We start from the raw sequence: 27487 nt of genomic DNA on the forward strand, positions 1-27487 counted from the left end.
AAGGAAGAGATGAGGAGGGCAGAGAAGGCGTTTGCTGACTCTTGGAATCTGTAGCCACTGGGTTTATTGAGCAATTTGTCAGATTGTCGCTCTTCAGTGTGTCTCAGAAACTTTAAAACATTCGCCTTAAAGCTTTTGTTCAGTCCTCAAGTTGCAAGATGGGGAAACAAGGGAGACCCCAGAGTCCTGAAGCTAACCCCTTATTGCACTCTTGCAATCGCATAAATGATTCCCAGGCTCTTTTCTTGTTCTGTGCTGTCATAGCACTTAGTTACTGTGTTTGTGGGAACCATAGAAAACCTTAGAATGGATGGTAGGTCATCTGTGCCTACTACGTTAGGGTTCTCATCCAGATTGTGGCTCTGAGCATTACTACACTATATATTAAATAATTGTCAGAGCTCTGAAAGAGTGGCAGATACATGAGACCTTACTGTGACATTACCAGCCAGTTATCTTTGGGTCATTATGTCCTCAGTGACCTCTCTGTGTACACAAGTCCCCTGTGAGACCTGTTCTGTACAGAGTTGAGATCTTGTCCTTCAGCAAGTAGGCTGTTGCATCAATGCTACCTGCTTCTGTGAAGAAGGCAGGGGTAAAGTTCACTCCAGTAGCAACAGACTGAACTTTTTCCATAATAAATTAATTATAGCAGTCCCCCCTCCTTTTTTTTTTAAACTAGGTTTTTACTACCAAGTGAGGTTACAGAGAGGAAACATACAGAACATAATATCAATTAGATCTTTAAATGCAGCACTTCTAAGCTATATTAGCACATTACACTTTATAGTACAGTGTGTTACCTTTCAAAGAATGGCTGAAAGCTGCCTTCTCTTGACTCCCATGTGTGCAGTGAGTCGCTCTGGCAGGAATGTATTGGTCTAGCCCAGAGACTGGTTAGTTGTTCCTAAATTTTGAGAATCAAGAAAGGGGAATCTGACATAATATTCATTGTGCCATTTCCTTAAGTTTATAAAGAATGTCATCCCATTTACAAACACTGTTCATTAACACAGGCCTGTTTGCTATAGGATCCTCTAACCTCAGAAATATTTCTGGGAATATCCAGTCAAGGAGGGGAGATTCTGCTCCTCTAACCTTCTAAACAATTCCTGTGCCCCTTCCCCCCAAAAAATCTTACACAGCACCACAGAGCTGTTGTGCAGTTGAGATGTGATCATTCCTGCTACACAAACTGGCTACCTACACTTCGTGATTTCATAAGGAATTTTTATTCAGAATTTTAGAACAAGTAATTCATGCCATCTGTGTTAGGGGCCTGATTCATCTCCACTGAAATCAATGAGACACTGTACATTGACTTAATTGGGGGTGAATGATGCCCTAAATGCTGTTTGTTTCAATAAGCCTGGACTCTCTACATAGCTAGATTGTATTTGCTAATGGAAATCTTCTGCAATTATCATTCCTGTAACCTTCCTATAATCTTGACGATGCAGAAAGAAAGTTCATAGAACTGTGTACGTTGGGAGTGAAATTATTTGACTCCTTACTCCTCATAGAAATTACAGTAAGTGCTGTGTGTGTCTGGCACTTAGCAGGTCTAAAAGACAGGTCTCTTGGTGTTGTAAGAAGAATTCAGTGTGGATATTTTTATTATTATTGTATAAAGTTTGATCATTTTCTGAAGTTAGTCTTTATAAAGATAAAATTGTAAATATCTGATAACAGATCATTCTTGGTGATAGATTTAAAAAAAAAATCATCTTAATATTCCCAAATGTTAGTTTAGATAGGCAGAAGATCATTTTATATTTATGTATGCCTCTTTCTCTGTCCTTCTAAAGTGTCAATAACTATGGTATTTGAGCAACTAATTCATCTTGTCCCAGAGTATTTTTGTAAGTGCATCTGACTAGAGAGAGTTTGGAAGGACTCTGCTGTTAGAATGACCTCTTATTTGTGTTTTTTTGTAGTTCTGTAGTGTATTGGAGCTTTTTGTCCACATCATCCTAGGGGAATAAAACACACATTGACTCAATTTTTTGTTGTAAATATATTCTAGGTAGTTAACTGAGTAACATGCTTAAAAAAAACCTGACATTGCCTGGAGCCTGCTGAGTGGGCAGCCCCTTTACTCTGCCCCCAGGTGACGACATGAGGGCCAAGGAGGCTGTGTGTGAAACCCCAGCTATCTCTAAATCCTCCCCTACCATGCTTCCTGAATCCTGCTTTTAGACTTGTAGGTCGTTAAATTGTTTATTTCATTGTTTTGGTGATTTTTTTTCTTTCTTTCTTAGACACAGGGAAATGTAGGTGTTTAGGAATATTTCAGGTGAAATTCGGGCCTTGGTTGACTGTCAGGAATTTCTTTGGATTTAGAAGTCTATCTCTATACCCAGCATGTCCCAGGATTTATGGACTCAAATTTTGGAATTAAAAATGCATTCAGTTTAAGGAGGTCATTTAGCCCAAACAACCAAGAATAGAGCTTAATTAGAATGTCTCTTGGAAGCATTGTGATGGTATGCTGATGGACATTGTTATAATAAGAAACTAGATAGACGTATATTTTCCATGGAATTCCTATGACATCTAAGGGGACATTGAGAGTAAGAGTTTCCTTGCATTTTTCTGTTTCCCTCATAATCTCCCTCTGCATCTTCTGTATTGGAGACAGTCTGTTGTGCAGATAGCTCAGGTTCACGTACAATTTTTAGTTCTAACCCTAAGATTTGTCTGGAGAAAGTATTTGCAGTGATTCTGGGATTAGAATTAAAGTTGTATACTTTAGGGGTTTGGTATTTTTGTTTTTCTCCCATTAGTTTTGAACTTTTAATCAAAAATATTCACTATTGATTCACTAAAGATTCTGCTGCTGTGCCCTCAGTTGCAACAGCTCAACCACTTTCTATTATTGCCATTTCCATAGACACATTTACTGGTCAGGAGAGATTGATATATGTGTAAGGGAAAAAAAGAGGTGGTGATCTTTAGAAATGAGCACAGAGCAAAGAATATCTCTTTCCTCATGTGGCCAAGGCTACCTAAGCTTCTAGAAAGAAACTGATGGGCTGTTTTTTCCATGGTGATGGTTGTCTCTGAGTTTTAATGTCTGTCATATTTCCTGCAAAAGTGTGACTCTACAAAGAAGATCTGTATTTTTATTACAGTGAAACAAAGGCTTTTTTGGTTTACTAGATATATATTAAAGGATTTGTAAATGGGTTAACACTCAATTTATCTGATTCTCCATAACCTAACTTGTGAATTGTCTATCGCTGTTTTTTCTTATTTGGGTATGTCTACCTATAAAATTATGTCAACCTAAGTTACGTCGACGATCAGCCATCATAGTAATTACATCGCTTTTGCATGTCCACACTAAGTTCCTTGTGTCGGCGGTGCACGTCCTCACCAGAAGCACTTGTACTGATTTAACTGTCAGTGTGGGACATTGTGGGATGGTTTCTGAAAGCCGGCAACGGTCAATGTAAGCAACACAGTGTCTGCACTTACACTGCGTTGACCTTACTATGTCGACCTAAGTGCTACGCCTCTCACAGAGGTGGAGTTATTAAGTTGGCGTAGCACGTGAGTTACATTGATGGGAACAAGATTTTATTGTTGATGCGTACAGAGTTAGATCACTTTAAGTTGCCTTACGTCAATTTAACTCTGTAGCGTAGACCAGGGCTGCTTGTGTAAAGTAATAGAATTATGCCTTTAGATGCATTATTGAAAGTTTAATATTGTTTACATTTATAGTTTTTTTTCCTTAGTTCAACTTTTTCTGAGTAATTATGCCTTAGGAGTTATTGAGGCCGTCTATTAGGTGATGGAATTTTTCAGTGATGATTGGAAATTCTATATGGAAATGTTTTTTTCTCTTATTCTGAATATTTTTGTAGTTGTTTTGGTGACTACTTTTTTGTGTCATAGAAACATGTTGAGGTTCCAAAGGGAGAAAAAAAATGGTTCCCTGCTGTTTAGTTCTGCAGGTTGCCAGACACAAAAAAATTCACTATACTGATAAGATGGTATGTAAGAGAGTGGTTTATTTACTAATGACAAACAAAAAACTAGTACCAAAAACTTTGTTCTGTGTTTGTACAGCACCTAGCACCATGTTGTCTTGGCCCATGACTGTGGCTCCTAGGCAGTACCTCAGAACAGATTCATAATTGAAGGAACAAAGAGAGGAAGATTACCATCGTGCAGGGGTTGGCAACCTTTCAGAAGTGGTGTGCCGAGTCTTCATTTATTCCCTCTAATTTAAGGTTTTGCGTGCCAGTAATACATTTTAACGTTTTAGAAGGTCTCTTTCTATAAGTCTATAATATATAACTAAACTATTGTTGTATGTAAAGTAAATAAGGTTTTTAAAATATTTAAGAAGCTTCATTTAAAATTAAATTAAAATGCAGAGCCCCCCAGACCAATGGCCAGGACCTGGGCAGTGTGAGTGCCACTGAAAATCAGCTTGCGTACCGCCTTCGGCATGCGTGCCATAGGTTGCCTACCCCTGCCATAGTGTTTAAGACCACTAAGAAATAGAACAGAAATGAGATCAAGTTAAAACTAACTTGAGATCTAGAAAGTTCCTTGCTCATTATGGTTCATTGGTTGAGCTGTCGTCGTAGATGTTCTGAATAGAATGGGGTATTTCCTAACAATGATATTTTTGCTTTGTTGTTAACACCATATCTTATATTCAACACCTCGGCATTTGCAGTCTTTACATTCTCTTTCAGTCACGATAACACAGTTGGGGATGGTGAGGACCGCTTCATTGAAGCAGAACTTTTGTCTGACAGCACCAACAAGAAAAAATTTCACCCAGAAGCAATTAGAATAAAGTTCAGCTGTGATGTTGTGAACCTTGATGATTGGAGAATGGAGGAGTCAGAGGCTGAATGATTTTACTGTCTCTTGTGCTTAGCACAAGAGACTGAACTCACTAAAATTTACCAAGTCCATTCCAGTTGTCTGGGCTGTATTCTCTTTTCACCTTTAAATCCTTCTCATTAGACTGCATGTCCGTGCCAGGGTGGCATGTGTCCAGAAGAACTCTTATGTAAAAGCAAAGAGAAAAAAAAAGGCTGTTTACACAAAAATCATCAGAGAAAATCAAATCAGATCTTTCCAGGTGAAAGCTTTTCCTTCTTTCTACCAAATGCTTTATTGGTTTGTATTAAACTCCCTTCTTCTAGACTAATAGCATGTGAAATAAATCCTGCTTTTTTCATGCTCTTGGATTACACACTAGCACAGGGGTCGGCAACCTCTGGCACGCGGCTCGCCAGGGTATTTACCTGCTGATGCAGCAGGTTCGGCCGATCGCGGCCCCCACTGGCCGCGGTTCGCTGTCCCGGTCCAATGGGGGCGGCGGGAAGCGACGCAGGCGAGGGATGTGCTGGCCGCGGCTTCCCGCCACGCCCATTGGCCTGGGATGGCGAACTGTGGCCAGTGGGGGCCACGATCGGCCAAACCTGCCGCATCAGCAGGTAAATAAAGTGGCCCGTCCCATCAGGGTGCTTACCCTGGTGAGCCGCGTGCCTAATGTTGCCGACCCCTGCACTAGCACATAGTGGAGTGCTCTTTTGGGGCTCAGAATCCATAGCGTCTTGCAGGTTTCTAGCACTTAGCCATGGATATATAAACATTATCCTTTTGGAGTCCCATTTTTCTTAATCTGACTTGTCTTTTTTGTTGATGCTCCCTGCTCCTCACAATTTGACTGCACCAAAGCTGAGATTGAGTGGGTCTTTCAGGCAAGAACAGATTCCTTCAAAACTTTGTACTGCAGAATTAGTAACAAAATAACTTTTGATGACTTTATTTTACAAATCAGATTTTGTTGAAGATCCTTTAATTCCAACTCTTGAATGAGGTAGTATAAACTGTAAAGAAAATTCTTTAACTTGTCAGCAGCTGGCAGCTAGTAAGCGTTCCCTTGTTCATTGTTTATCAGTATTGCGAATTCTCAGTATGAACATCCATCAGGTGCATCTCATTGAGATGCTTGGCAACTCGGCTCAAAACATGTTGTGTAGTATTATACATTAGCTCATGGAGAGGATGATCTGATCTGATCTTTTTGGCCTGAAGTGAGTCTCCGGACTCTTCACTATAGACATCCAGAATTTTGCACACTTAGCGGCAGTTGTGAATATAGCTTCTGCCTGTTATGGTCTCCGCTGGAGGAATTCCTTCCAGAGCAAAATCTAGTCAGTTTAAGTGGTGGTACATTTTATAAGCTGGTAAGAGATAAAGAGACTCAAGAAAGTCTTAAAAAAAATTGATTTCTGAGTAGGGAAAAGGCTTCAAGTATGTTTAATGTTTTACAGACCTACAAAGTGGGTTTTCAGCGACCACTTCTGCTGCATATTTGAGGTATTTTTACAGCTGCCTCTTCCCAACCCTCCACCAAATCCTGTGCCTGAAACTGAAGTTTCTAGGAATGCACATATTTTTCCATCAACTGTTAATTACAGTGAAGCTGTTTTATAGGGACTGATTCACTAGTTCTGTTCATCAATGACCAATTGTTCTGTTTTGTATTTCAAGAATTCAGACTCTTGAAGCTAGGGTGACCAGATGTCCCGATTTTATAGGGACAGTCCCGATTTTTGGGTCTTTTTCTTATATAGGCTCCTATTACCCCCCACCCCCGTCCCGATTTTTCACGTTTGCTGTCTGGTCACCCTACTTGAAGCTAAAGCTGATTATTCAACCTAAAAATAAGCTAACCATTGAGCAGGGGGTGGGATTAAGGAATGTTTCTGAGGTCACTGTTATGTGGTTGGCTGCACTACTGCTAATGTAGCTCAACCAGTCTTGATTGTTGTGGTCTATCTTCGGTATTCCCCACTACTAGAAAGGTTCATTGCATAGTTCAGGGGCTGCAAATGTGACCAAATCTCATAGGATATTGAGACTGCCTAATTCTGTGATTTATGTCCAAGTTGGCATATAAATCCTACTGCATGAATCACTGTTGACAGGAACGTGATGCTTTTGGCCAAGGTTTAGTAGAACAGATTTTCATCCTTGCCCTCAGAAACTCTCGCAACAGTCGGCAGCTAGATTTTGTGTAGGACTTTTTTTCTCAAACAAATAGCAATAGCATTATAGTTACTGTACCATTTTATTAATTTATCCTAAAGTGTCAGCAAATTAGGGGCATTCAGACCCTCAGCCCTTCTACCTGTCTCTTGTGCTAGTAGATCTTCTTGCCTTATACCAGTATATTACCCCTTTATAATAAATTAAGAAATGACAAAGGAAAATATCTCATTGAAATATTCCTAAGGGCTGGGATTTTCAAAGGTGCCTATGAATGGTAGGTGCCTTGGGAGTTAGGCACTATACTTCCTTAGTCTCCTTTGAAAATCCCAGCTGAAGAGCACATATATATGGGGGAGGGGAGAAGGATTTTTATTTTTTATATAATATATAATATAACACTACTTGTCAGACCTGTGCCTCTACACAAGGAGAGTTTTACCAGTACTCCCATGCAGGTATTCTTGTACTGGTAGTGTTCTCCTAGTGTGGATGCAGCATTACTGGCAAGGCTGTGCTTTGTACCAGTGTGGTAAACACCACCCCCACAAGCAAAACAAGCTATACCAGTGTCATTGTGCCTTAGTGGGTCACAACTGAGAATACTAAATTCAGGACAAACTGCTGAAAAATAGGGCAGACACCCCTTCCCAAAACTGGTGGTTATTCTCCCATAAGATATACCAAACCAGCGACAAAAGTAAAGGCAACAGCATGATTATTGGGTTTCTAATATCTAAAGGTTTATTTAGAAAAAGAAAGAAAGGTGAGAGTTAAAATTGGCTGAAGGAATCAAATACATACAATAATTGCAAATGTCTTGGTTCAGGCTTGTAGCACTGATGGAATAAACTGCTGGCTTGTTAAGTCTCTGGTTGCTTCTAAATCATTGGAAGGTCCTCAGTCCTTTGGTTAGAATGCTCCCATTAGTATAAGTCCATAGTCCAGAGGTTGGAGCAAAAAAGAGGCAAAATGGAGATGTTTCCAGGGCCTTTTATAGCTTCTACCAAGTTGAAGGAACCCATTGTTTCAAACAAAGTCCTCTGCACAGCTTATGGAAAAATACAGGTAACAAGATGGATTTTGGAGTCACATGGGCAAGTCACATGTCTATGCCTGCTTCACTTAGTCATAGCAGAGGCCATTACCCACACTCTAGTTAGAATGTTCACATGAAAGTCCATCAGGTGTGGAAGGGCGTCTTCCATGGTCCATTGTGAGTTAAGTGTACCTTAATGGGCCATTTAACTTGAATAGTCCCTTCACAATGTGTGCAGGCTAAATACCTTGTGGGTATTACCACATGAGCAAACATTTGAAATACAGGTACATAGTTAATACTCATAACTTCAGATAACAAAAAGATACATGCATACAAATAGCATAATCATATCCAGCAAATCATAACTTTTCTATTGAGACCATACTTGACACACATTGTATAAGATTGGTTGCAATTATATATATCAGTGGTAGCAACAATGATCTACATGGTCATGTTTTAATCATATAATGTCACAACCAGTAAAAGCACATTTTTGCTGGATTAGCTGCATCTACACTAGGGGCTTCTGATGGCACAGTTTATATTGGTCAGGATCACATCCTTTCACAGTCCTGACCGATGTAGCTATGCCAGCAGAATTCTATTGTGTAGATGTAGACAGGTCAGAAAGACAGGTGTTCACATTGTTGTCTTGTCCCTAGTAGGTGGTCCCTCCAGGTTTTTGTTAGTGTCATGCTCTGTGGTAGCCTCATCTATACTATGAGGAAAATAGAAAGGTGCATAAACTCTGGCAAATGAAGTTTAAAAATATAATTAGGAAGGCCAAAAAACAATTTGAGGAACAGCTAGCCCAAAGACTCAAAAAGTAATAGCAACAAAAATTTTAAGTACATCAGAAGCAGGAAGCCTGCTAAAAAACCAATGGGGCCACTGGACAATAAAAATGCTAAAGGAGCACTCAAGGACAATAAGGCCATTGCAGAGAAACTAAACAAATTCTTTGCATCTGTCTTCACGGTTCAGGATGTGAGGGAGATTTCCAAACCTAAGACATTCTTTTTAGGTGACAGATCTGAGGAACTGTCCCAGATTGAGGTGTCATTAGAGGAGGTTTTGGAACAAATTGATAAATTAAACAGTAATAAGTCACCAGGACCAGATGGTATTCACCCAAGAGTTCTGAAGAACTTAAATGTGAAATTGCAGGACTACTAACTGTTATCTGTAACCTATCATTTAAATCAGCTTCTGTACCAAATGACTGGAGAATAGCTAATGTGACGCCAATTTTTAAAAAGGGCTCCAGAGGTGACCCCGGCAATTACCGGCCGGTAAGCCTGACTTCAGTACCGGGCAAACTGGTTGAAACTATCATAAAGAACAAAATTGTCAGATACATAGATGAACATAATTTGTTGGGGAATAGTCAACATGGTTTTTGTAAAGAGAAATCATGCCTCACCAATCTACTAGAATTCTTTGAGGGGGTCAACAAGCATGTGAACAAGGGGGATCTACTGGATATAGTGTATTTAGATTTTCAGAAAGCCTTTGACAAGGTCCCTCACCAAAGGCTCTTAAGCAAAGTACAAAAGGATCTCTCAAAAACTGGGTGACTGGGCAACAAAATGGCAGAAGAAACTCAGTGTTGATAAATGCAAGGTAATGCACACTGGAAAACATAATCCCAACTATACATATAAAATGATGGGGTCTAAATTAGCTGTTACCACTCAAGAAAGAGATCCTGGAGGCATTGTGGATAGTTCTCTGAAAACATCCACTCAGTGTGCAGCGGCAGTCAAAAAAGCTAACAATGTTGGGAATCATTAAGAAAGGCATAGATAATAAGACAGAAAATATCATATTGCCTCTATATAAATCCATGGTACACCCACATCTTGAATACTGCATGCAGATGTGGTCGCCCCATCTCAAAAAAGACTTGGAAAAGGTTCAGAAAAGGGCAACAAAAATTATTAGGGGTATGGAACGGCTGCCTTATGAGGAGAGATTTATAAGACTGGGACTTTTCAGCTTGGAAAAGAGACGACTAAGGGGGGATATGATAGAGGTCTATAAAATCATGACTGGTGTGGAGAAAGTAAATAAGGAAGTGTGTTATACTCCTTCTCATAACACAAGAACTAGGGGCCACCAACTGAAATTAATACGCAGCAGGTTTAAAACAAACCAAAGGAAGTATTTTTTCATACAACGCACAGTCAACCTGTGGAACTCCTTGTCAGAGAATGTTGTGAAGGCCAAGACTATAACAGGATTCAAAAAAGAACTAGATAAATTCATGGAGGATCTGTCTATCAATGGCTATTAGCCAGGATGGGCAGGGATTGTCCTTAGCCTCTGTTTGCCGGAAGCTGGGAATGGGCGACAGGGGATGGATCACTTGATAATTACCTGTTCTGTTCATTCCCTCTGGGGCACCTGGCATTGGCCACTGTCGGAAGACAGGATACTGGGCTAGATGGACCTTTGGTCTGACCTAGTATGGCCGTTCTTATGGCTGTTCTGTGGTAAAATAGATTATTCTGTCCCCAAGGGCTGTTGATCCAACACCTCTCACATGTACTCTTGCCAAAACAAAAACAAACAAGCCAAAAAACACCTATTGCATCATTGCAGCCAGTGTTTATATTTCTCTAAAGTGATTCCTTGGCTCTGAAATACCCATGTGACATGACTGGGTACCTGCACTTTTTATTGAGTAACCTACTACTGAATTTGGACAGAGACTAATAAACATGTGGAAAATATTTCCCCAAGCGAAGCAGTAAAAAACTAGGAGTAGACGTAGAAACTAAATTTCTAAAATATGAATAGTGAAATACTCTTGAGTCATGAGTATGCAAATAAAAGAGAAGAGAACGTGACATCAGTAGCCCAGTGACCTTTATTTTTCTGAGCACTCCTATTTTAGATTATTAGAAAAACCTGGTAATTTATGCACAACTAAATCAGACTGACCTAAATTCTGTTCCTGATCTTGTGCTACTCACCAGGGAAACCCAGGTAAAGTTGTATTCTCCTGAAATTGAGCTTTGCTGGGATCAAGAAAGCCTGTTGTGTATGATCCCTTTAGCCTGCAGATGACTAGACAGTAATGTGCAGATATTAGAGCCCTTGAGCATCTGCTTATACAGAGACAGAGAGCAGACATTGTCACCTAGAATATTTTAAAGAATGAGAATATAAGTAAGCTATAAAGAATTAAGTCAAAGGTCATGAACTCATTCATACTATAAATTCATTATTCTTACCTTTTAATCCAAAATTGGATCTTCCTAAAATACATGGACATTTCTTCAATATATTTTGACCTGAAATAAGTGTACAATGGATTCCTAGTCTCACAAGGAAGACTTTGAATAATAGTAAACTTCTGATGAGGGATTGTAACATTAACAAATTAACATAAATAGCTGACTTCTGTTCATTTCTTCACTTATGGTATTTCTTAGGCTCTAAGCAGTTAGTCATGGCCAGTCTTCTGTATGTAGCAGAGATGAAAGACATGTTTATATCAGAGCCTTGTGATACATCAGTGGGTCTTACCCCTTATCATATAAATCTTTGCGCACAGTGTTCTGATCTGGGTGTCAGTAGGCGGTCTGCAGATTTAGCTAGAGAAAAATCATAGAATCTAGAATCATAGAAATGTCTCCTGAATTCTTAAGTCATTCTTGTTCCATATTAACATAAGAAGGCAGAAAATCAATAAGAGATTACTTCACTACCAGACACTTTCTCAAATCTACCTGGCTCCCTCACATGTGCACATAAGAAAAACCATATGAAGGCGAGCGTGTTAAATGAAACAAAGCATTAACTACTGGCTTCTCCTGACTGTTTCTATTAGATCACATGCTTTGAAATAAATCTCACTCTTTTCCAAACCCTGCATTATTTTACTCATCCATATAAGGAATGTGTTGCTGAAACAGGACAGGAAGCCGCCTCAGTTCTAAGTGAAAGGCCTATTTATTCCAGCTATTGTTCTTGTCAAATCTAAGGTAGCTTCCAGTTTTTACTTAACTACACAAAGAAACAGTGAAACAACAACAACAACAAAAAGCTAACCAAATGAAGACCAGAAGAAAGCTCTGTGTAGCTTGAAAGCTTGTCTCTTTTGCCAACATAAGCTGGTCCAATAAAAGATATTACCTCACCTACCTTGTTTCTCTAATATCTTGGGAGCAACACAGCAACACTTCAAATAACCAAATGATGTGAAGTGGGGGATGAAATTAGTCCAAGATACAAGTTTAAAATAACAGTGTATAGATCTCTAGGCTGTTGTATACTGCTGCTGCCGCCCATTACTATAGTATCTCAGCAGGGTGTGGTGTACTTACAGGGGCAGAAGTGAAGTTCCCCATGTCTCCACTTTACAAGGAACTACAAATGTCACAAATTGGTGAGTTAAGGGGAGAAGAAGATGCCAATATAATACTATTACCTGAGTGGAGTAGTAACCAAACTTATTGAGACCATAGGAAGAGAAGGGCTTCTGATATGCTTTTAATGTTAACCTGTAGGATGATTTAAATCTAACTATCTTTTAAAATCTAGTATTCCTACCCAGAAAAACCCTTCAGCCTTCTGCACTTTTCCCTGATCTGTCCTTTCCTACTGAATTGCTTGGGACACTGAGTAATTCCCTCTTTCTTATATTTAATATGTTAGACTGTTGACTGTGAGCGAGGTCTGTTTGTTCCCCTGATTTGTAAAGCACCTGTCACACCATGGTCTTTTCACAACCGGTTTCTGTAAATCAATTTTCCAGAGAGCTCAGTAAGGTGTTCATCAAAACTGTGACTGTTTCCATTAAGTATTATGAATCTTTCTTTCTTCGTTCTTTTCAACCTGTGTAATGAAGCAGTCTAGGTTAAGTTCCTTGTAAGGACATTCTTTGTGGTCGGAGTCCCTGGGTGTCTTAAAGGAGCTTTGCAACTCTGAGCTATTCTAAATACTGTGGAAACAATAATCCATACTAGAAGATTTGCACTGTATGAAGACTTTATACCTTGTGCAGACGGATGTCTTTGAGGACAGCTATAGAAATACACTGTGGGTGGATAGAATGCTGAGTTTTCATAGAATCATAGAAGATTAGGGTTGGAAGAGACCTCAGGAGGTCATCTAGTCCAACGCCCTGCTCAAAGCAGGACCAACCCCAACTAAATCATCCCAGCCAGGGCTTTGTCAAGCTGGGCCTTAAAAACCTCTAAGGATAGAGATTCCACCACCTCCGTTCCAGTACTTCACCACCCTCCTAGTGAAATAGTTTCCTAATATCCAACCTAGATCTCCCCCACTGCAACTTGACACCGTTGCTCCTTGTTCTGTCATCTGCCACCAGAGAACAGCTGAGCTCCATCCTCTTTGAAACCCTCTTTCAGGTAGTTGAAGGCTGCTACCAAATCCCCCCTCACTCTTCTCTTCTGCAGACTAAACAGGCCCACTTCCCTCAGCCTCTCTTCGTAAGTCATGTTCCCCAGCCCCCTGATCGTTTTCGTTGCCCTCCGCTGGACTCTATCCAACTTGTCCACATCCTTTCTGTAGTGGGGGGTCCAAAACTGGATGCAGTACTCCAGATGTGGCCTCACCAGTGTCAAATAGAGGGGAATAATCACTTCCCTCGATCTGCTGGCAATGCTCCTACTAATGCAGCCCAATATGCCATTAGCCTTCTTGGCAACAAGGGCACATTACTGACTCATATCCAGCTTCTCAGCCACTGTGATCCCCAGGTCCTTTTCTGCAGTTTTGGTTTATACAGTACAATATATGCACAGTATTAATATGTTCTTGGAGTAAGGGAGTTGACACTGGTTCTGGAAGAAAAGTTTAATCAAAGTTTTTTTTTTTATATGTATATTTACCGGTTACTAATTTTCCAGTGATGGTACTTATTATTATTTAGATTGTAGTAGAGCCTGTAGCTCTTTCCAAACTCAAAGAAAGCCACAATGCCTGCCATGAAGAGGGGTAGAATGAGAAATTGAAATACAGATTGAGGGAATTGCCCTTTGTCAAGATGGAACAGACTTGCCTTTCTAGACCTGGCAACTTGACAGTTTGGTTTGCTTTACCCAGTGTGTGTCAATGAACTTTCAGTGTTTTGACACTGTACCTTACAGTATTCCTAATAAACAAGTGATCAGCTCGTCCTAGAGAGAAGTCACAGTTTAAATTACTATCTTCCAGACAGTCTATCCAAATCTCTTCACAGCAGCTTCCAGCTGTTGCAGGAAAATGTCTGTGGTGAGTTTCAGCTGTCTTGAAATGGTCACCATCACCCCAGTTGCTGGTATCCCTCAAATCCTGACCAGTCCTACTTGAAAATTACTTATCACACCCAGCATCTCTACAGACACTGAGAATTTTAACCATGATGATAAGCTATGGTACTTTGCGCTCATTGGAGATGGAAGGAAACATCCATCAGTATAAATGGACAAACTGGTTTCTATCATATGTAAAATAAATAAATAAATGTGTATATGGGCCAGATTGGGGTGTAAAAGCAAATATATCTTTAATGCTAGCTTTAGAAATTGCACTGGAATCTTTAACAAAATTCCAAGAGACCAGAGCTGTAAAAGCAGATGACAACATTGTAGATTTAACTTGCTTGTTACTGCCGCTAAGCGTATGTCTACATTGTAATAAAAGACCTGTGGCATGGCTGCGGCTTGCCCGGGTCAACTGACTCGGGCTCGCAGGACTTAGGTTGCAGGGCTAAAATTTGCGGTGTAGATTTTCAGGCTCGGGCTGAACCATAGGCGCTGAAACCTGGTGATGGAGGTTGGCCACAGAGCCCAGACATCTACACTGCTATCTTTAGCCCTGCAGTCCAAACCCCGCCGCCTGAGTCAATTGACCCAGGCTCTGAGACTCAGAACTGTGGGTTTTTCATGGTGGTGTAGACCTATCTTAATAGGCTTGTGAATTCATCTTTGTTAAGCCGTTAAGAGAGTTGTGTTGAATGTTTTTCAGGTTGTACCTTTGAAACCTGACTGCCTTGATATCATGTGATTTGTTAGTCATTTTATGATTGAGATGATATTCAGCATACAAATACGATGAAATCACAAACCTTAATCTCCAGGCTTTTGTTTGTTCTTGCATTTTGCTAAATTAAACCTGATTAACTCATTATGGCTTAGGGAGGAATGTTAGAAACTCCCAGGTGACTTCAGATCTGTTTCTGCAGATCGGATCCAGAATGTTTTACATGAATATTTTTGGGTGGAGGTAAGGTCAGTGCAATCTAATTGAGATCTCTAGCCTATCACTGCCTGGAGGATCGAGAGCTGCAAGTTCCCACTGCCCACAGTACCTGCTCCTGAGGTGGTAGCAGCAGCAACACGTAAAATACAAGAATTTAAATGAGTTGGGATGAAAATAATTTTCATCCCTTGTGGGATGAGGAGCTTGTTTCTCTAGCCAGCAGGAGAGAGCCAAAACTTCACTGCCATGTCCTTGTGCATCTGAGTTCCCAGCTGCCACTTAACTCAGTCCACTAGATAGCACAAGGTCAGTAAGCCCTCCAGGGATTGGCACGTCATGCTGACTTTTTCTGATTCATACATTTAAAGGTCCCATGATTAGAAAGGAGAATAATATTTCACGTTCCTCTTCCTGAAGTCCTGTATTTAATATACTCAGATACCCATTTATTTTGAATAGATCTTGTAATGAAATTGTTTGGAATGCAAGTGGCTATTGAGCTCTCTAGTGGGCCTATTCTTCCATCTTATCCTCAGTGCAGAAGCTGTGCAGTAATTGAGCCTAGATGATCCAGGAGGTCACGGAAGTAGTTGCTTCTCCAACAGGGTAATGGCATTCCTGTTACAAAAGACTTCTAGAGAGTAGATTATGGGTTGGGGAAAATGTGATTAGGAGGGCACAATGAATCCATTAAATCCAGATGAAAAGACACATGAAGTATGCCCTGTACTGCTGAAACCTGATCCGAAGCCCACTGAAGTCAATAGAAAGACTCTCATTGATTTTGACAGTCTTTTGATCAGGTTCTTAGTGAGCACTTTTGAAGATCAATATCTTGTGGTGCTATTAATTTTCATTTTAGATTTCTTTGACCCAGCTGTGGCTAGATCTCTTGACAAAGGTCAGTCTTTAAATGAGAGTAATTTTATTGAATTATAATAGAAAAAATGACTACTTTTCCGTTTGCTTTCCACACTCATTGTCCCAGAGCAGCCAATATTTTTCTTCCATGTTTTTAAATGTGTGGGGCAAAAATCTTACATCAGATTTCAGCCTGAATTTGGCATTTCCTGACTGATTATTCATAAATCCCTTTAAAGTCAGGGTTTGCTTATAACAAAAATGCAGCATGCTAATGCAACCATGTCTTTCACAGTATGAATCATAGAATATAAGGGTTAGAAGGGACCTCAGAAGGTCATCTAGTCCAACCCTCTGCTCAAAGCAGGACCAATCCCCAGACAGATTTTTACCCCAGTTCCCTAAATGGCCCCCTCAAGGATTGAACTCACAACCCTGGGTTTAGCAGGCCAATGCTCAAACCACTGAGCTATCCCTCCCCTATCACTGCAGTATGGACAGAGGAAGGTATAGCATTCCCAATATATTTATTACTGTAAAGTGTTCAGTGAGATAGCAAAATGATCAAGTGAGCTAAATATTGTATGATGGAAGAATTTCAAAGTCGTCATTAGGAGGCGTGTGTGTGTTGAGAGAGAGCGAAAGCTCTCTGGGTTTAATTTTCTGTGTAAAGAATGATGGAAGGGAGACTATTGCACTCTAACTATTATTACATCGATGCAATAAACTGAGTAAATGACCACAGTTGTGATGTAGCACTATAATAAATCATTTATCTGTCCACATTCTTTCATTGCTCAGATAAGAATGCGATACAGAGGAATCCTGTGTGCTTGAAACTGTGCGAGTATTTGGGAAAGCAGAGCACCACTATCCAAATGCGTTTGCCCAGGGCACTTGAAAAACCTCAAAGGGTTCCTGATGACCAGGCCTGGTGAGGAGCTCTGTTTTACATCTTGCCTAAAAGATGTCATCTCCAGCAACAATACCAGTGCATTGGTTCAGTATTGAAACTCAGAAAAAATGCAATCAACAACACCACTCTCTGCAATATCAGAGTTTTCCTTGATTTTCCATCCAAGTATTGACCAGGCCTAATTTGGTTTAGCTTGTGAGGTATGATCTGATACCATAATATGATATGACTGCAGATGGAGACTTTATATATGGAAGATTTAGAGCTTGTCTACACTTAAAATGCAATAGTGGCACCGCTACACAGCTGCACTACTTCAGCATAGACACTTGCCTACATCAACGGGAGACGTTCTCCTGGGTAATCTGTCTCCTCAAGTGGCGATAGCTGGGTTGATGGAAGAAGTCTTCTGTCAGTCTAGCACTGTCTGCACTAGGGGATAGATCGGCTTAACTACACTGTTCAGAGACCTGAGTGACATAGATAAGCTGACTTAATTTTCTAATGTAGATCAGGCCTCCAGAGAGCAATTTTTCTGTTGACGGAGGAAGCAGTTGTAGTCTTAAAGATTGAGCATCTGACTGAGAGTCAAAAACTCTTGAGTTGTAGGTTGTCATGTGCACATAACTCTACCTCTGTGTCTGTCTCCACGTTTGTAAAATAGGAGAAATAATATTTATAAGGCCAGTTTCTGATAAGCTGCTGTAAGGATGAGGGGGAGCACCTCCCCTTCCCTTGTGTGCTCACAAAAGAGCTTATCACAACTTATCCAAGAGTGCATATATCTAACTGAGCCACTGTGAGGCTTAATTAGTGAATATTTGTACAGCTCTTTTAAAATGTAGAGCACTTTATAGCTTGATTTCAGCTGTCCAGCACCTCTGGAAATCAGGCTCTGGATATCTCAATTTAGCCACCCAAAATTTGCAGACACTTCTTGGGAGGGGAGGTAGCAATTTATCCTAATTCACACAGTAATTCTTCGTGAGCTGGAACAAACTCTGCCACCCTGTCTTATGCTTTAGCCACAAGACCATCTTTCCCCGCCTGAGTCACCCAGTGGAAATGTAGTCAGCAGAAGTGTTTCTACAGCGGATTATAGTACATGAAATGCTATTCATCTATTTATTGTAGAGGGTTTTTTCCTTTTTATCTCTATAGCTATCTAATATCGATTCAATTTTTCTACTTTTAATTCTCCTACCCCCCTTGGCTGGGGGAGAGGAGATTGTTTAAAAAACAAAAAAAACTCAATTATTCAGAAAGGAGTCCCAGCCTGATACCAAGGAGATTCTTGCTACCTGAACTCACTTTTAAAGGAGACCTACAAAGGATATTTTATTTAAATAGGGTACACCTCTACCCCAATATAATGCAGTCCTCGGGAGCCAAAAAATCTTACCGTGTTATAGGTGAAACCGCGTTATATCGGGTAGGGAAGGCTGTACCTCTCCAAACAGCCTGGCCCCGCCCCCCGCCTACTTCCCGACCCCTGACTGACCCCTCAGAACCCCCGACCCATCCAACCCTCCCCCCATTCCTTGTCCCCTAACTGCCCCCCCAAGACCCTCTGCCTCTTATCCAACTCTTCGGCCCCAGCCCGGCACCCTTAACACGCCGCTCAGAGCAGCGGGTCGGAGCTGTCCCTAGAGGGGTGTGGGGCCCGGGACAAATCAGCCTCCCTGCTAGTCTCCTCACCGTCTGCCCAGCGCTCCTGCCCGCCCGGCCGCCACTCGCCTCCTCACCCCACCTACCTGCCCACCGCTTGCCTCCCCGCTAGTCTCCTCACCGTCTGTCCGGCGCGCTTGTCCCCGTCTGCCCGACTGCTGCTCTCCTGCTCGCTGTCTTCCCGCCTGCCTACCTCCTCACTCACCTCCCCATTCGCCTCCTCACCCCGCTTGCCCACCCGCCTCCCACCCGCTTTTACTGCGTTGTATGCCAACCCATGTTATATCGGGGTAGAGGTGTATATGCACATTTTTTTGCTTCTTTATAAGATATAAAAAAAATCTCTGAAGGGTTTAATTTCTAGAGCAGGTTTCTTTCCTTGCTTGTTTTTATCTTAAAAATAAACAGGCAGAAGTGCCAAGTTTAGTCTTCCCTGATTTCACAGAAGTATCCTTTTTAAGGGTCCCATAGCATGCTTTGTGGAGGGATAACACTTTAATTGAAGGGCTCAGGGGGGTATACCTTTAACAAAGTCCATCTTTTTATTTAAAAGTTTAGTTATTAGGTCTTAATAAAACAACTCATAAAATTGTACATTATGGATATGTCTACACTGCAGTGGAGAGCATGCTTCCCAGCATGACTAGACCGATATACTAGCAGGGCTCGAGTGAGTGCGCTAAAAATAGCGCTGCGGATGTTGCGGCTCCCACAGAGATTCAGACTAAGCACCTCAGCGCAGACCTAGAGGGTTGGGTGGGCTTGAGAGCCCAAGCTGCTGCCTGAGCCGCAGTGTCCACACTGCTATTTTTAGCATACTAGCTTGAGCCTTGCTAGCACAAGTCTGTCTACTGGCATTGGGAGGGTCACTCCCCACTGTGTAGAGGTACCCTTAGAGTCTTCTGGGGCAGATGAGACATGAATTTCTAATGTAAAAGATAAACAGGCAAAAACATGTGTTTTGGTTTCACAAAAAACATCCTTTAGGACTTCTCTGTACATCATTACCCCACCTCAAAGGCATAAGCCTAATTTTTCCCCCATGGCCTACCTTTAAAATCGAATGTTGTCTAACTAGTCCAGTAAAATTACCCAATGTACCCAGAGGCTCCCTAGACCTATTGCTTTTTGGCATTACAATGCCTAGGACAACCCTGTTTGACCCATCAGAATTACATAAGCACTTTGACTGAAATTCATAAGTAAAACCATTAATCAGAGATGTTCCAGACAGATTATTTCAAATATACAGAAGCAGGGCTCAGTACCCCATTACATCATCTTTGTTTGCATTTTAAAGAAGCAGATTTGACCTGTTAGCTGAATTCAGACAAAGATGGTTGTGTCAGGTGTAGTTCTGTAAATGATTAATCCTGTTCCACGAGACCATCTTCAGTAACAAATATGAAGGTGTTGGAAGTGGCTTCATAGTTAAAATTGCATTAAGATTTGCAATTAGACTAGAACTAAAATCCCTTAGTTAAACACATTGAGAGAATTCAGTCTACAATTTTTTCACATTAGCCCTTCCTAGGTCATTACAATTTTCTATTTTTTATTCCCCCCTAAAAGATTTGTTTGGTCGAGGAAGAATTTTAAAATGCGCCCTTAGCAAATTTTGTCTTAAGAATCTTCCTCCCTCCTCGTCTCTTTTGATTAGAATAAGCTAGTCCACACAGCCATCAAACTCCTCTATCTGCACAGAGAGCCTGCGGAGCGGGAGGGGCAGATGAGCCAGCTGGGGAGGTGCTGAGGAATGGTGGGATAAATAGGGATGTGTGGGGTCAGGGAGAAGATGGGAGTTTGATTTTTCATCAGCTATCCTTTGGTGCTGCTGCCTTGACTGTCCAATGCAGTGAAGAAATAGCCTTGAAAGACTCAATATGTAAAATTTCAAGACTAAAAATCAATCAATCAGCATGTGTCACAGGGATTTTATTCCTGCTTTAACTACAAATATCAAGGCAACCTAAATAGGCCAAGGCAACCAAGGCAACCTTAGTACTGTTCATCTGCAGATCTCAAATATGCAAACCCCATTCTCTAAATGACCATTTCCCAAGTTTTCCACTAAAGCTGCCCTTGACCTTCAGCCAAAGACCATTGTGCATGAGGAAATTGATTTATGCTGGTCCTTTGGGTGCTTGCTTGAGGCAGCTTTTATTGGACTTTGGCAAATGAGCTAACCATGAAATCCATTTTCCTAGCCTGCTGGTGCCAGACTCCTTCAGTTATGTTACTTGCACCGTTGGCATAAGCGTGTGATCAAACTGAGTTATCAGTCAGCAGTCACAGGCTGTGTGGTGGGCAAGATGTCTCTTGCTCCTGGGATCCTGATTGTCCCCTGGAATTTTGGTTTTTGTGTTTTTTTTTGTTTTGTTTTGTTTTTAAATTTGGCATAGGAAGGACTAGCTGGCAATGAACCTGTGAAATCTATGAGAATGGCAATAGGTTTCTGATGAAAGCCATAAGATGATGAACTCTTGGACCTGAAGCTAGGATCTGAGGGAAAGGAATATAGCCATTTATCATGTGAGGTGAAACAAGAGGGGAAACTTTTTAAAGAGGACAAGGGATCGCTTATTAAATCAGATTTAAGGAAGGAAGTATGGACTTTCCATGGAACCAGTGGGTGTACTCTCATTGATACTGAACATTCCTCCTGCCTGCCATATTGACTGGCTGGTTCACTCCCAATTTGACAGTTCCTTCCTCATAATTAATGGTTTCCTAAGAGTTCTCCTGGGTCACCTGACTGCAGTTCCTCCCTAGTTTTGCTGCTGAATGCTTCCTTACTCGTTAAGGGCCAAATCCATCATCCCTGACGATGTAAGGCCAGAGCAATACTACTGAAATCAGTGACGTTTCTGTGGCTTTACAAGTTGTGTAATTGAAGAACAGACTTTGGCCGTGAATGTGTCTTACGTGTGTGATGGTCTTTCGCCATCTATGTTACACTTATTCCAGGTCACATCATAAAGAAGCAGCTTAACTATTATTGATGGTTTGTAATTAGATTAGTTCTTTTACAAATTCTGCATGGCTGAAATATTGCCAGAGGGAAATGTTTATTAATGTTGGGGGGGTAGAGTGTCTGTGTCTTTTGAGCGCCTTATGCAACCTTGAGGATGTAAAAGCTTTTTGGGGGGGGGGGGTTCCTGCTAAATTTCCCCTCCAGCCACATTACAGGGATCACGGCCAAATGGCAGCAGACTGTCTCCACCATCCTCCACATTTTACAAACTTTGTATTTCATTATAGCAGCTAATAAGCCATAATTTATCACGTATTGACGAGTAGCCATGAAAATGAGGGGCAGGGATGCAGATTTATAAAACAGCTTATGATGGTATTAAAATCCCAAGCTATAATTTATTTTAGGAACATGAGATTATATTGTTTGGTCTCCTCTGATTTATCCAAGCAGAAAATAGTAGAGAATAGTCAAGTTTTCTCTAAACCCATTTGAGTCATTATTTACCATCATGGATATAGACCGTTCAAAGAGGCATAACAGCTCTTACCTGTTGGGATTGAAAGCCAGGTTGCGGCATTTAGCCTTGCTCCCCTCTTTGTGGCTGGCCACCTCCCTGCGACATATTTCCACTTCTTCTCCAATCCCTTTGGAATAATTTGCATCTTGAAGGCTCTCAGATGGAGCAGTCCCTATACGACTGCTTCAGGTGGCCTTTATGTAGCCCCACTTTGAGGATCAAAGCACCTATACCATAAGGTTCCAAAGTCCTCTGTTAAGCAGGGTCCACTCACTGCTCACTCCACTTGTGGAGGGTGCTGAGGGTAATAAATGGGGGAGTCGTCCCAATTGCCCTTCAATTCGTCTTAACCACTGATGGCACAGCAAGTGGGGATTGTATCCAGTGTCTTCAGTGCCTGCTCTGTTGGTTTTCCTTTCTGCCCTTCTGGCAGGGGTGGGGGAAGCAGTGCTATCATTGTTTGTAATTAGTTAGTTTTTTCTAGGTATGTCTGCACTTAAAATGCTACAGCTGCACTACAGCAATGCTTCAGTATAGACCCTATCTGTGCTGATGTGAGTTTCTCCTGTCGGCGTAGGTAATCCATCTCCCCAAGAGACAGTTGCTAGGTTGATGGAAGAATTCTTCCAATGACCTAGCATTTTCTACTCTGGGACTTAGGCCTGGTCTACACTAGAAATGTACTTTGGTATAAGTACATCTCTCAGGGTTGTGAAAAATCCTCACCCCTGAGAGATGTTGCTAAAAGAATTCTTCCGTTGACCTAGCTACTACTGCCTCCCAGGGAGCTAGATTATCTACGCCAATTGGAGAAGCCCTCCTGTTAGCGTAGGTCAGCGTTCTCAAACTTCATTGCACCGTGACCCCCTTCTGACAACAAAAATGACTACATGACCCCAAGAGGAGGGGACTGAAGACCGAGCCCACCGCTCCAGGCGAGGGTCCAAAGCTGAAGCCAAAGGGCTTCTGCCCTGGGCTGGTGGCATGTAACCTTAGCCCTGGGCGGTGGGGCTTGGGCTTCAGACTTGCTGGGGCCCAGGGCCAACACCAGCTTTGGTGACCCCATTAAAATGGGATCGCAACCCACTTTGGGTTCCCGACCCACAGTTTGAGAACCCCTGGCGTGGGTAGTGTCTACACTGAAGCACTGTAGTGGCATAGCTACAACAGTGCAGCCGCACCACTGCAGCATTTTAAGTGTAGACGTACCCTTAGGTCATCTTAACAATGCCGCTCAGGTGTGTGGATTTTACATACCCCAAGAGATGTAGCTAAATTGACCTAATTTTCTAGTATAGTGTAGTCAGTGAATCAGCCTTTCTTAACAGAAGAAAAAGAAGAGGAGGTGGCCCATGTGGCCTGGGTATCATATGCACCAGCAAAGACAGAGGGCTGCCTCACACAATCCTGCTTCTGGGTGAGGTTCTTGAGGCCTGGTCAACTAATGGAATCTGTGCAAGGGCCATGGACAATCTGTCCTTTAGCAGGTAACTCTAAATGATGGTTTCCTACAAAAATGCTTCTTTCTTGTTCAACTAAACAATTCAAAATCTGTTTGGAGAGGAGGTTTTAAACATGCACGCACACTCTGAAGGTTTGTTTGCAGTTGACGTCACATGATAGAACATTGCTGATGCCCCCAGCCAGAATGCATTTTGCCCCGGACTGCTCCTATCTCTCTGGCCAATAAGAAATGTTATTTCTCTGAAGGGAGTAAATTTTACAGTATAATGCTTTAAAACTAATGTACACAAAGGCATGTGTGTGCACATGTACACACAATATGCTCTCCACACAGCCTGAATTACTGAAAGTTGTTGAACTAAACTTTTTAGCTAATATTAATGTGTACTCCTGAATAAAAATTTGTTGGCATTTTAAAAATTAAAGCTGAAGCAAATGCAGTAGTGTGAGAAATCTGGATCTCCTGTTTCAAAGTTAGGATGCAGCAGGTCTGTGCAGAAGAGGAAGTGTGCATGTGACATGCTGCTAAAGTCAGTCTCCTATGATGGGAAAGATGATAAAGTAATTTTACGTGAACCATGTTAATATTACACTAGGTATTGTGCCACCATTCAGCATCCTTGTCTGGTGCTAATTATGTCATCAGTTATATGAAATGAAATGAAAATGGGACTAGCTCAAACCCTGCACCCCAATATTAATCAGAGTTCCTTAGTTTACTTTATTTTAGACAGAAATTGAAAATGTCCAATGAATGGAAAACCTGCAGGTTACTCCAGAGATGTGACAACCAGGGACCAAATCTTAGTCAAGACAAAATTAAAAATCATTCTGTTCCCTCTTCCTCTTTTTAACAGAAGCTACTTTTAGACTAACAGCTGAGATCTAAAATATATCGCAGTAAGCAAATATTTCACTGTGGCAGCTAGTGGACCTTCTGTTGCACTAATTACTGTCCCCTGCATTCTCTTTGGATTTCATTCCTGTTTTCATAGAACATATGTACTAATGTGTTACTGGGATGATTGTGTGTCCGATTGATTGGGGAGAGGGAAATGCATTGAATGGTTCATGTTCCATATAAAAGGAACAAAGTAGACATTTTTAGTATAATTCTTGTACAGTCTCCTGGCTGGAACATATATGAATGTCAGATCTGTTCTGTTTGAACGGTTAAAAGATTAGAATTATCCATGTCGTTTCATAGTAAAATTTCACTGCATCTGATGGTACACAAAAACCTTTTAAAATAGTTCTAAGAAATAAGTTCTATTAATGAGAGAAATTCTGTATCTCCTCTGAGCTGTAGTGACTTGTCCAATGTTTGAGTCAGGCATATTCCTAGAATACAACCTCAGAATTTATTGGTGTTGATTATTTTTGGCTTGCTACTAACCATTTAGCTATAAATCACCTTGCATTTTTTAAACTGGTTTCATCCAGCAAATAATGAAGCATGTCCTGTTCACTGACCCCTCCTGTTGGAATTCCACCACCAAAGATTTATTATTGTGATGCAATGAGTCTGTCATGCAAATTGCTATACATACATCTGCTGCTGCCTGTGGTTTAATCATGAATAATACCAGTACCATTACTGCACCTTTGCTGTTAATTGCACTACCGCCTCATGAGAGAAAGAGAAAGGATTGAACTGGAGACTGGCCTCCACTTGGGACAGTGAATAGAAGCTGCTGCCTATGCCGTTCCTGTTCTGGGGATCCATAGAGACTTCTTTTTCTAGGGCTAGCTATAGTCCAGCACTAAATTTACTGTCACAAAAATTATTAATTATAAAAACACACTGATCGTAATGCCTGAGGTATGAGAAGGAGCAGCACCCAGCTAGGTCTGTTGTTGCATAAATATTGGTTGTCTATATTCTATGGAAACAATATAATTAGGCAGCAAGGCTGCATGTGGTGAGAATTCACTGTGAGGCCTGGCCTACACTTAAAAATTAGATTGACCTACCTATGTCACTCAGGGATATGAAAAATGTGCCTGAGCCTTATAGTTGGATCGACCTTGTCCCTGAGGTAGATGTGGCTAGTTTGGTGGAAGAATTCTTCCATCGACCTAGCTCCCGCCTCTTGGAAAGTTGGATTGCTACATTGGTGGGGAAAAAACCTCCTGTCAGTGTAGGAAGGGTCTACACCATGGTGCTACAGCACAGTGTCGACATATCCGTAGAGAGAGAGAATGGAGTGTAAATGTCGTCTTCAGGTGACTAAATCTTGAAACAAAGCTGAAACATTATAATAGCAAAAGCCAATTTATTGCAGCTGTCCTTCTGTTTCCATGGAAATAGTTCCTGTTTTATGACAAGGGAATATCAAACCAAAGCATGCATCACTGAAGGAAGGGACAATTGAGCTATGTTGCACAATGTTTTTTTTCCTGGCTCTGAAGCCATTTTGCAGAGGGGCTTGGGTGAATAACTGTTGATGTCTGAAATTGGCCAAAATCCTTCTCTTGTTTCTGCGTCATAAATGTTTGAAAGAAATTATTGTAATCACAGGGTTATCGCATTTCCCTTGAAACATGCATTATTTTCATAGATTACCTTGCCAACCACGGCCGTCTGAGTGAGCCGGAGGCCAGGCGCAAATTCTGGCAAATCCTCTCTGCGGTGGAATATTGTCATAGCCGAAAGATTGTGCACCGTGACCTCAAGGCTGAAAATCTCCTGCTCGACAACAACATGAACATCAAAATAGCAGGTACTCAGAATACAGTTGATTCTAAATAATACCTTATTTGTATCCATGGAAGCACCTGGTCTGCTCCAACAAATCAGTTGCTGTTGCTCAAATGATTCCACTAACAGTAAGAAGTGGAAAGGCAAAAGAGGGCAATATTTTACATTTGTGGGTAATTTGTGATGATGGCAATAAACACCAACTAAAAATAACTCCTAGTTTAGTTCCTTTTTGTCTTCAGAAAAATGGAACTAATGTATAGAGTTGTGGTGTGGTATTTTTTGGGGGGTGGGGGTCGGGAGAGTGGTTTTTTTTGTAGTGTCATGACACTTCATTAACACTGCCAGATGTGCAGGTTAAAACAAAATTAATCAAATAATTTCTTTCAACATAAAAAAACTCCAAATGGAAGCCTATTGATTTTTTTTTACCATGCATGATTTCATTTTAATAAATTTAGACACAGCAGATGTTATATGCAATGGGATAATTTTGCTGCTTGTTACTTCATTACAATTCCAAGAACCCTTCCAGACTGATTTTAGCCCTGACACTCTAGCATAGGGAAGGGTTGGGTGACACCCTCACTTGGAGAACTTTTGTGATTGGCAGTAGCCAGGGAACGGGGTGGGGGGGGATAGGGGAAAAGGAGTCTCTGCAGTAAGAAGCTGGTTTTCAGTGAAGTAAACTTGCCAGTTCTGACAAGAAAGTGCAAATAGCCTTTCAGTTGGCTGACAAAGCTGTAGAGATACTCTTTTAAGATACAAATCCCTATCACATCATCTTATTGTTGGACTTCCTACCGAGGTTTCCTGCAGTGGCTTAAAAGCCATTGCCATGATGCAGGATGCATCTTGATCTCTGATATTTTCCATACGGACAAGGCTGTAGGAATGTGTTAAAGGTAACACTCAACAGAATTTTATTTTAAAATTGGCAAAAAACAATGAAAAGGGAGGTGTATTTAATTTCAATGTGTGGTGCCTGCAGCGCCTGCTTGCCTGTTCCATATCGCTGGTAGAACATTAGACTATTTCTAGTTGCTGGTTTTAAACATACTGGAGGACATTTTTGGTTGAAGAGAGAATGGAAG

At 41.2% G+C, this 27487-nt stretch overlaps 1 protein-coding gene across 5 annotated transcripts in view; it reads left to right on the forward strand.

Moving 5' to 3' along the window:
- SIK2 (salt inducible kinase 2) overlaps positions 1 to 27487 on the forward strand; it is a 106083-nt gene that overhangs the window by 26289 nt on the left and 52307 nt on the right. For all 5 annotated transcript variants that reach the window (XM_065570360.1, XM_005291414.5, XM_065570358.1 and 2 more), the window contains one exon: positions 26254 to 26415. In XM_065570360.1, the coding sequence (XP_065426432.1) occupies positions 26254 to 26415 (162 nt within the window). The remainder of the gene's footprint in view (positions 1 to 26253; positions 26416 to 27487) is intronic.

The sequence above is a fragment of the Chrysemys picta genome, chromosome 16 (assembly GCF_011386835.1).
Source record: "Chrysemys picta bellii isolate R12L10 chromosome 16, ASM1138683v2, whole genome shotgun sequence".
Lineage (NCBI taxonomy): Eukaryota > Metazoa > Chordata > Testudines > Emydidae > Chrysemys > Chrysemys picta.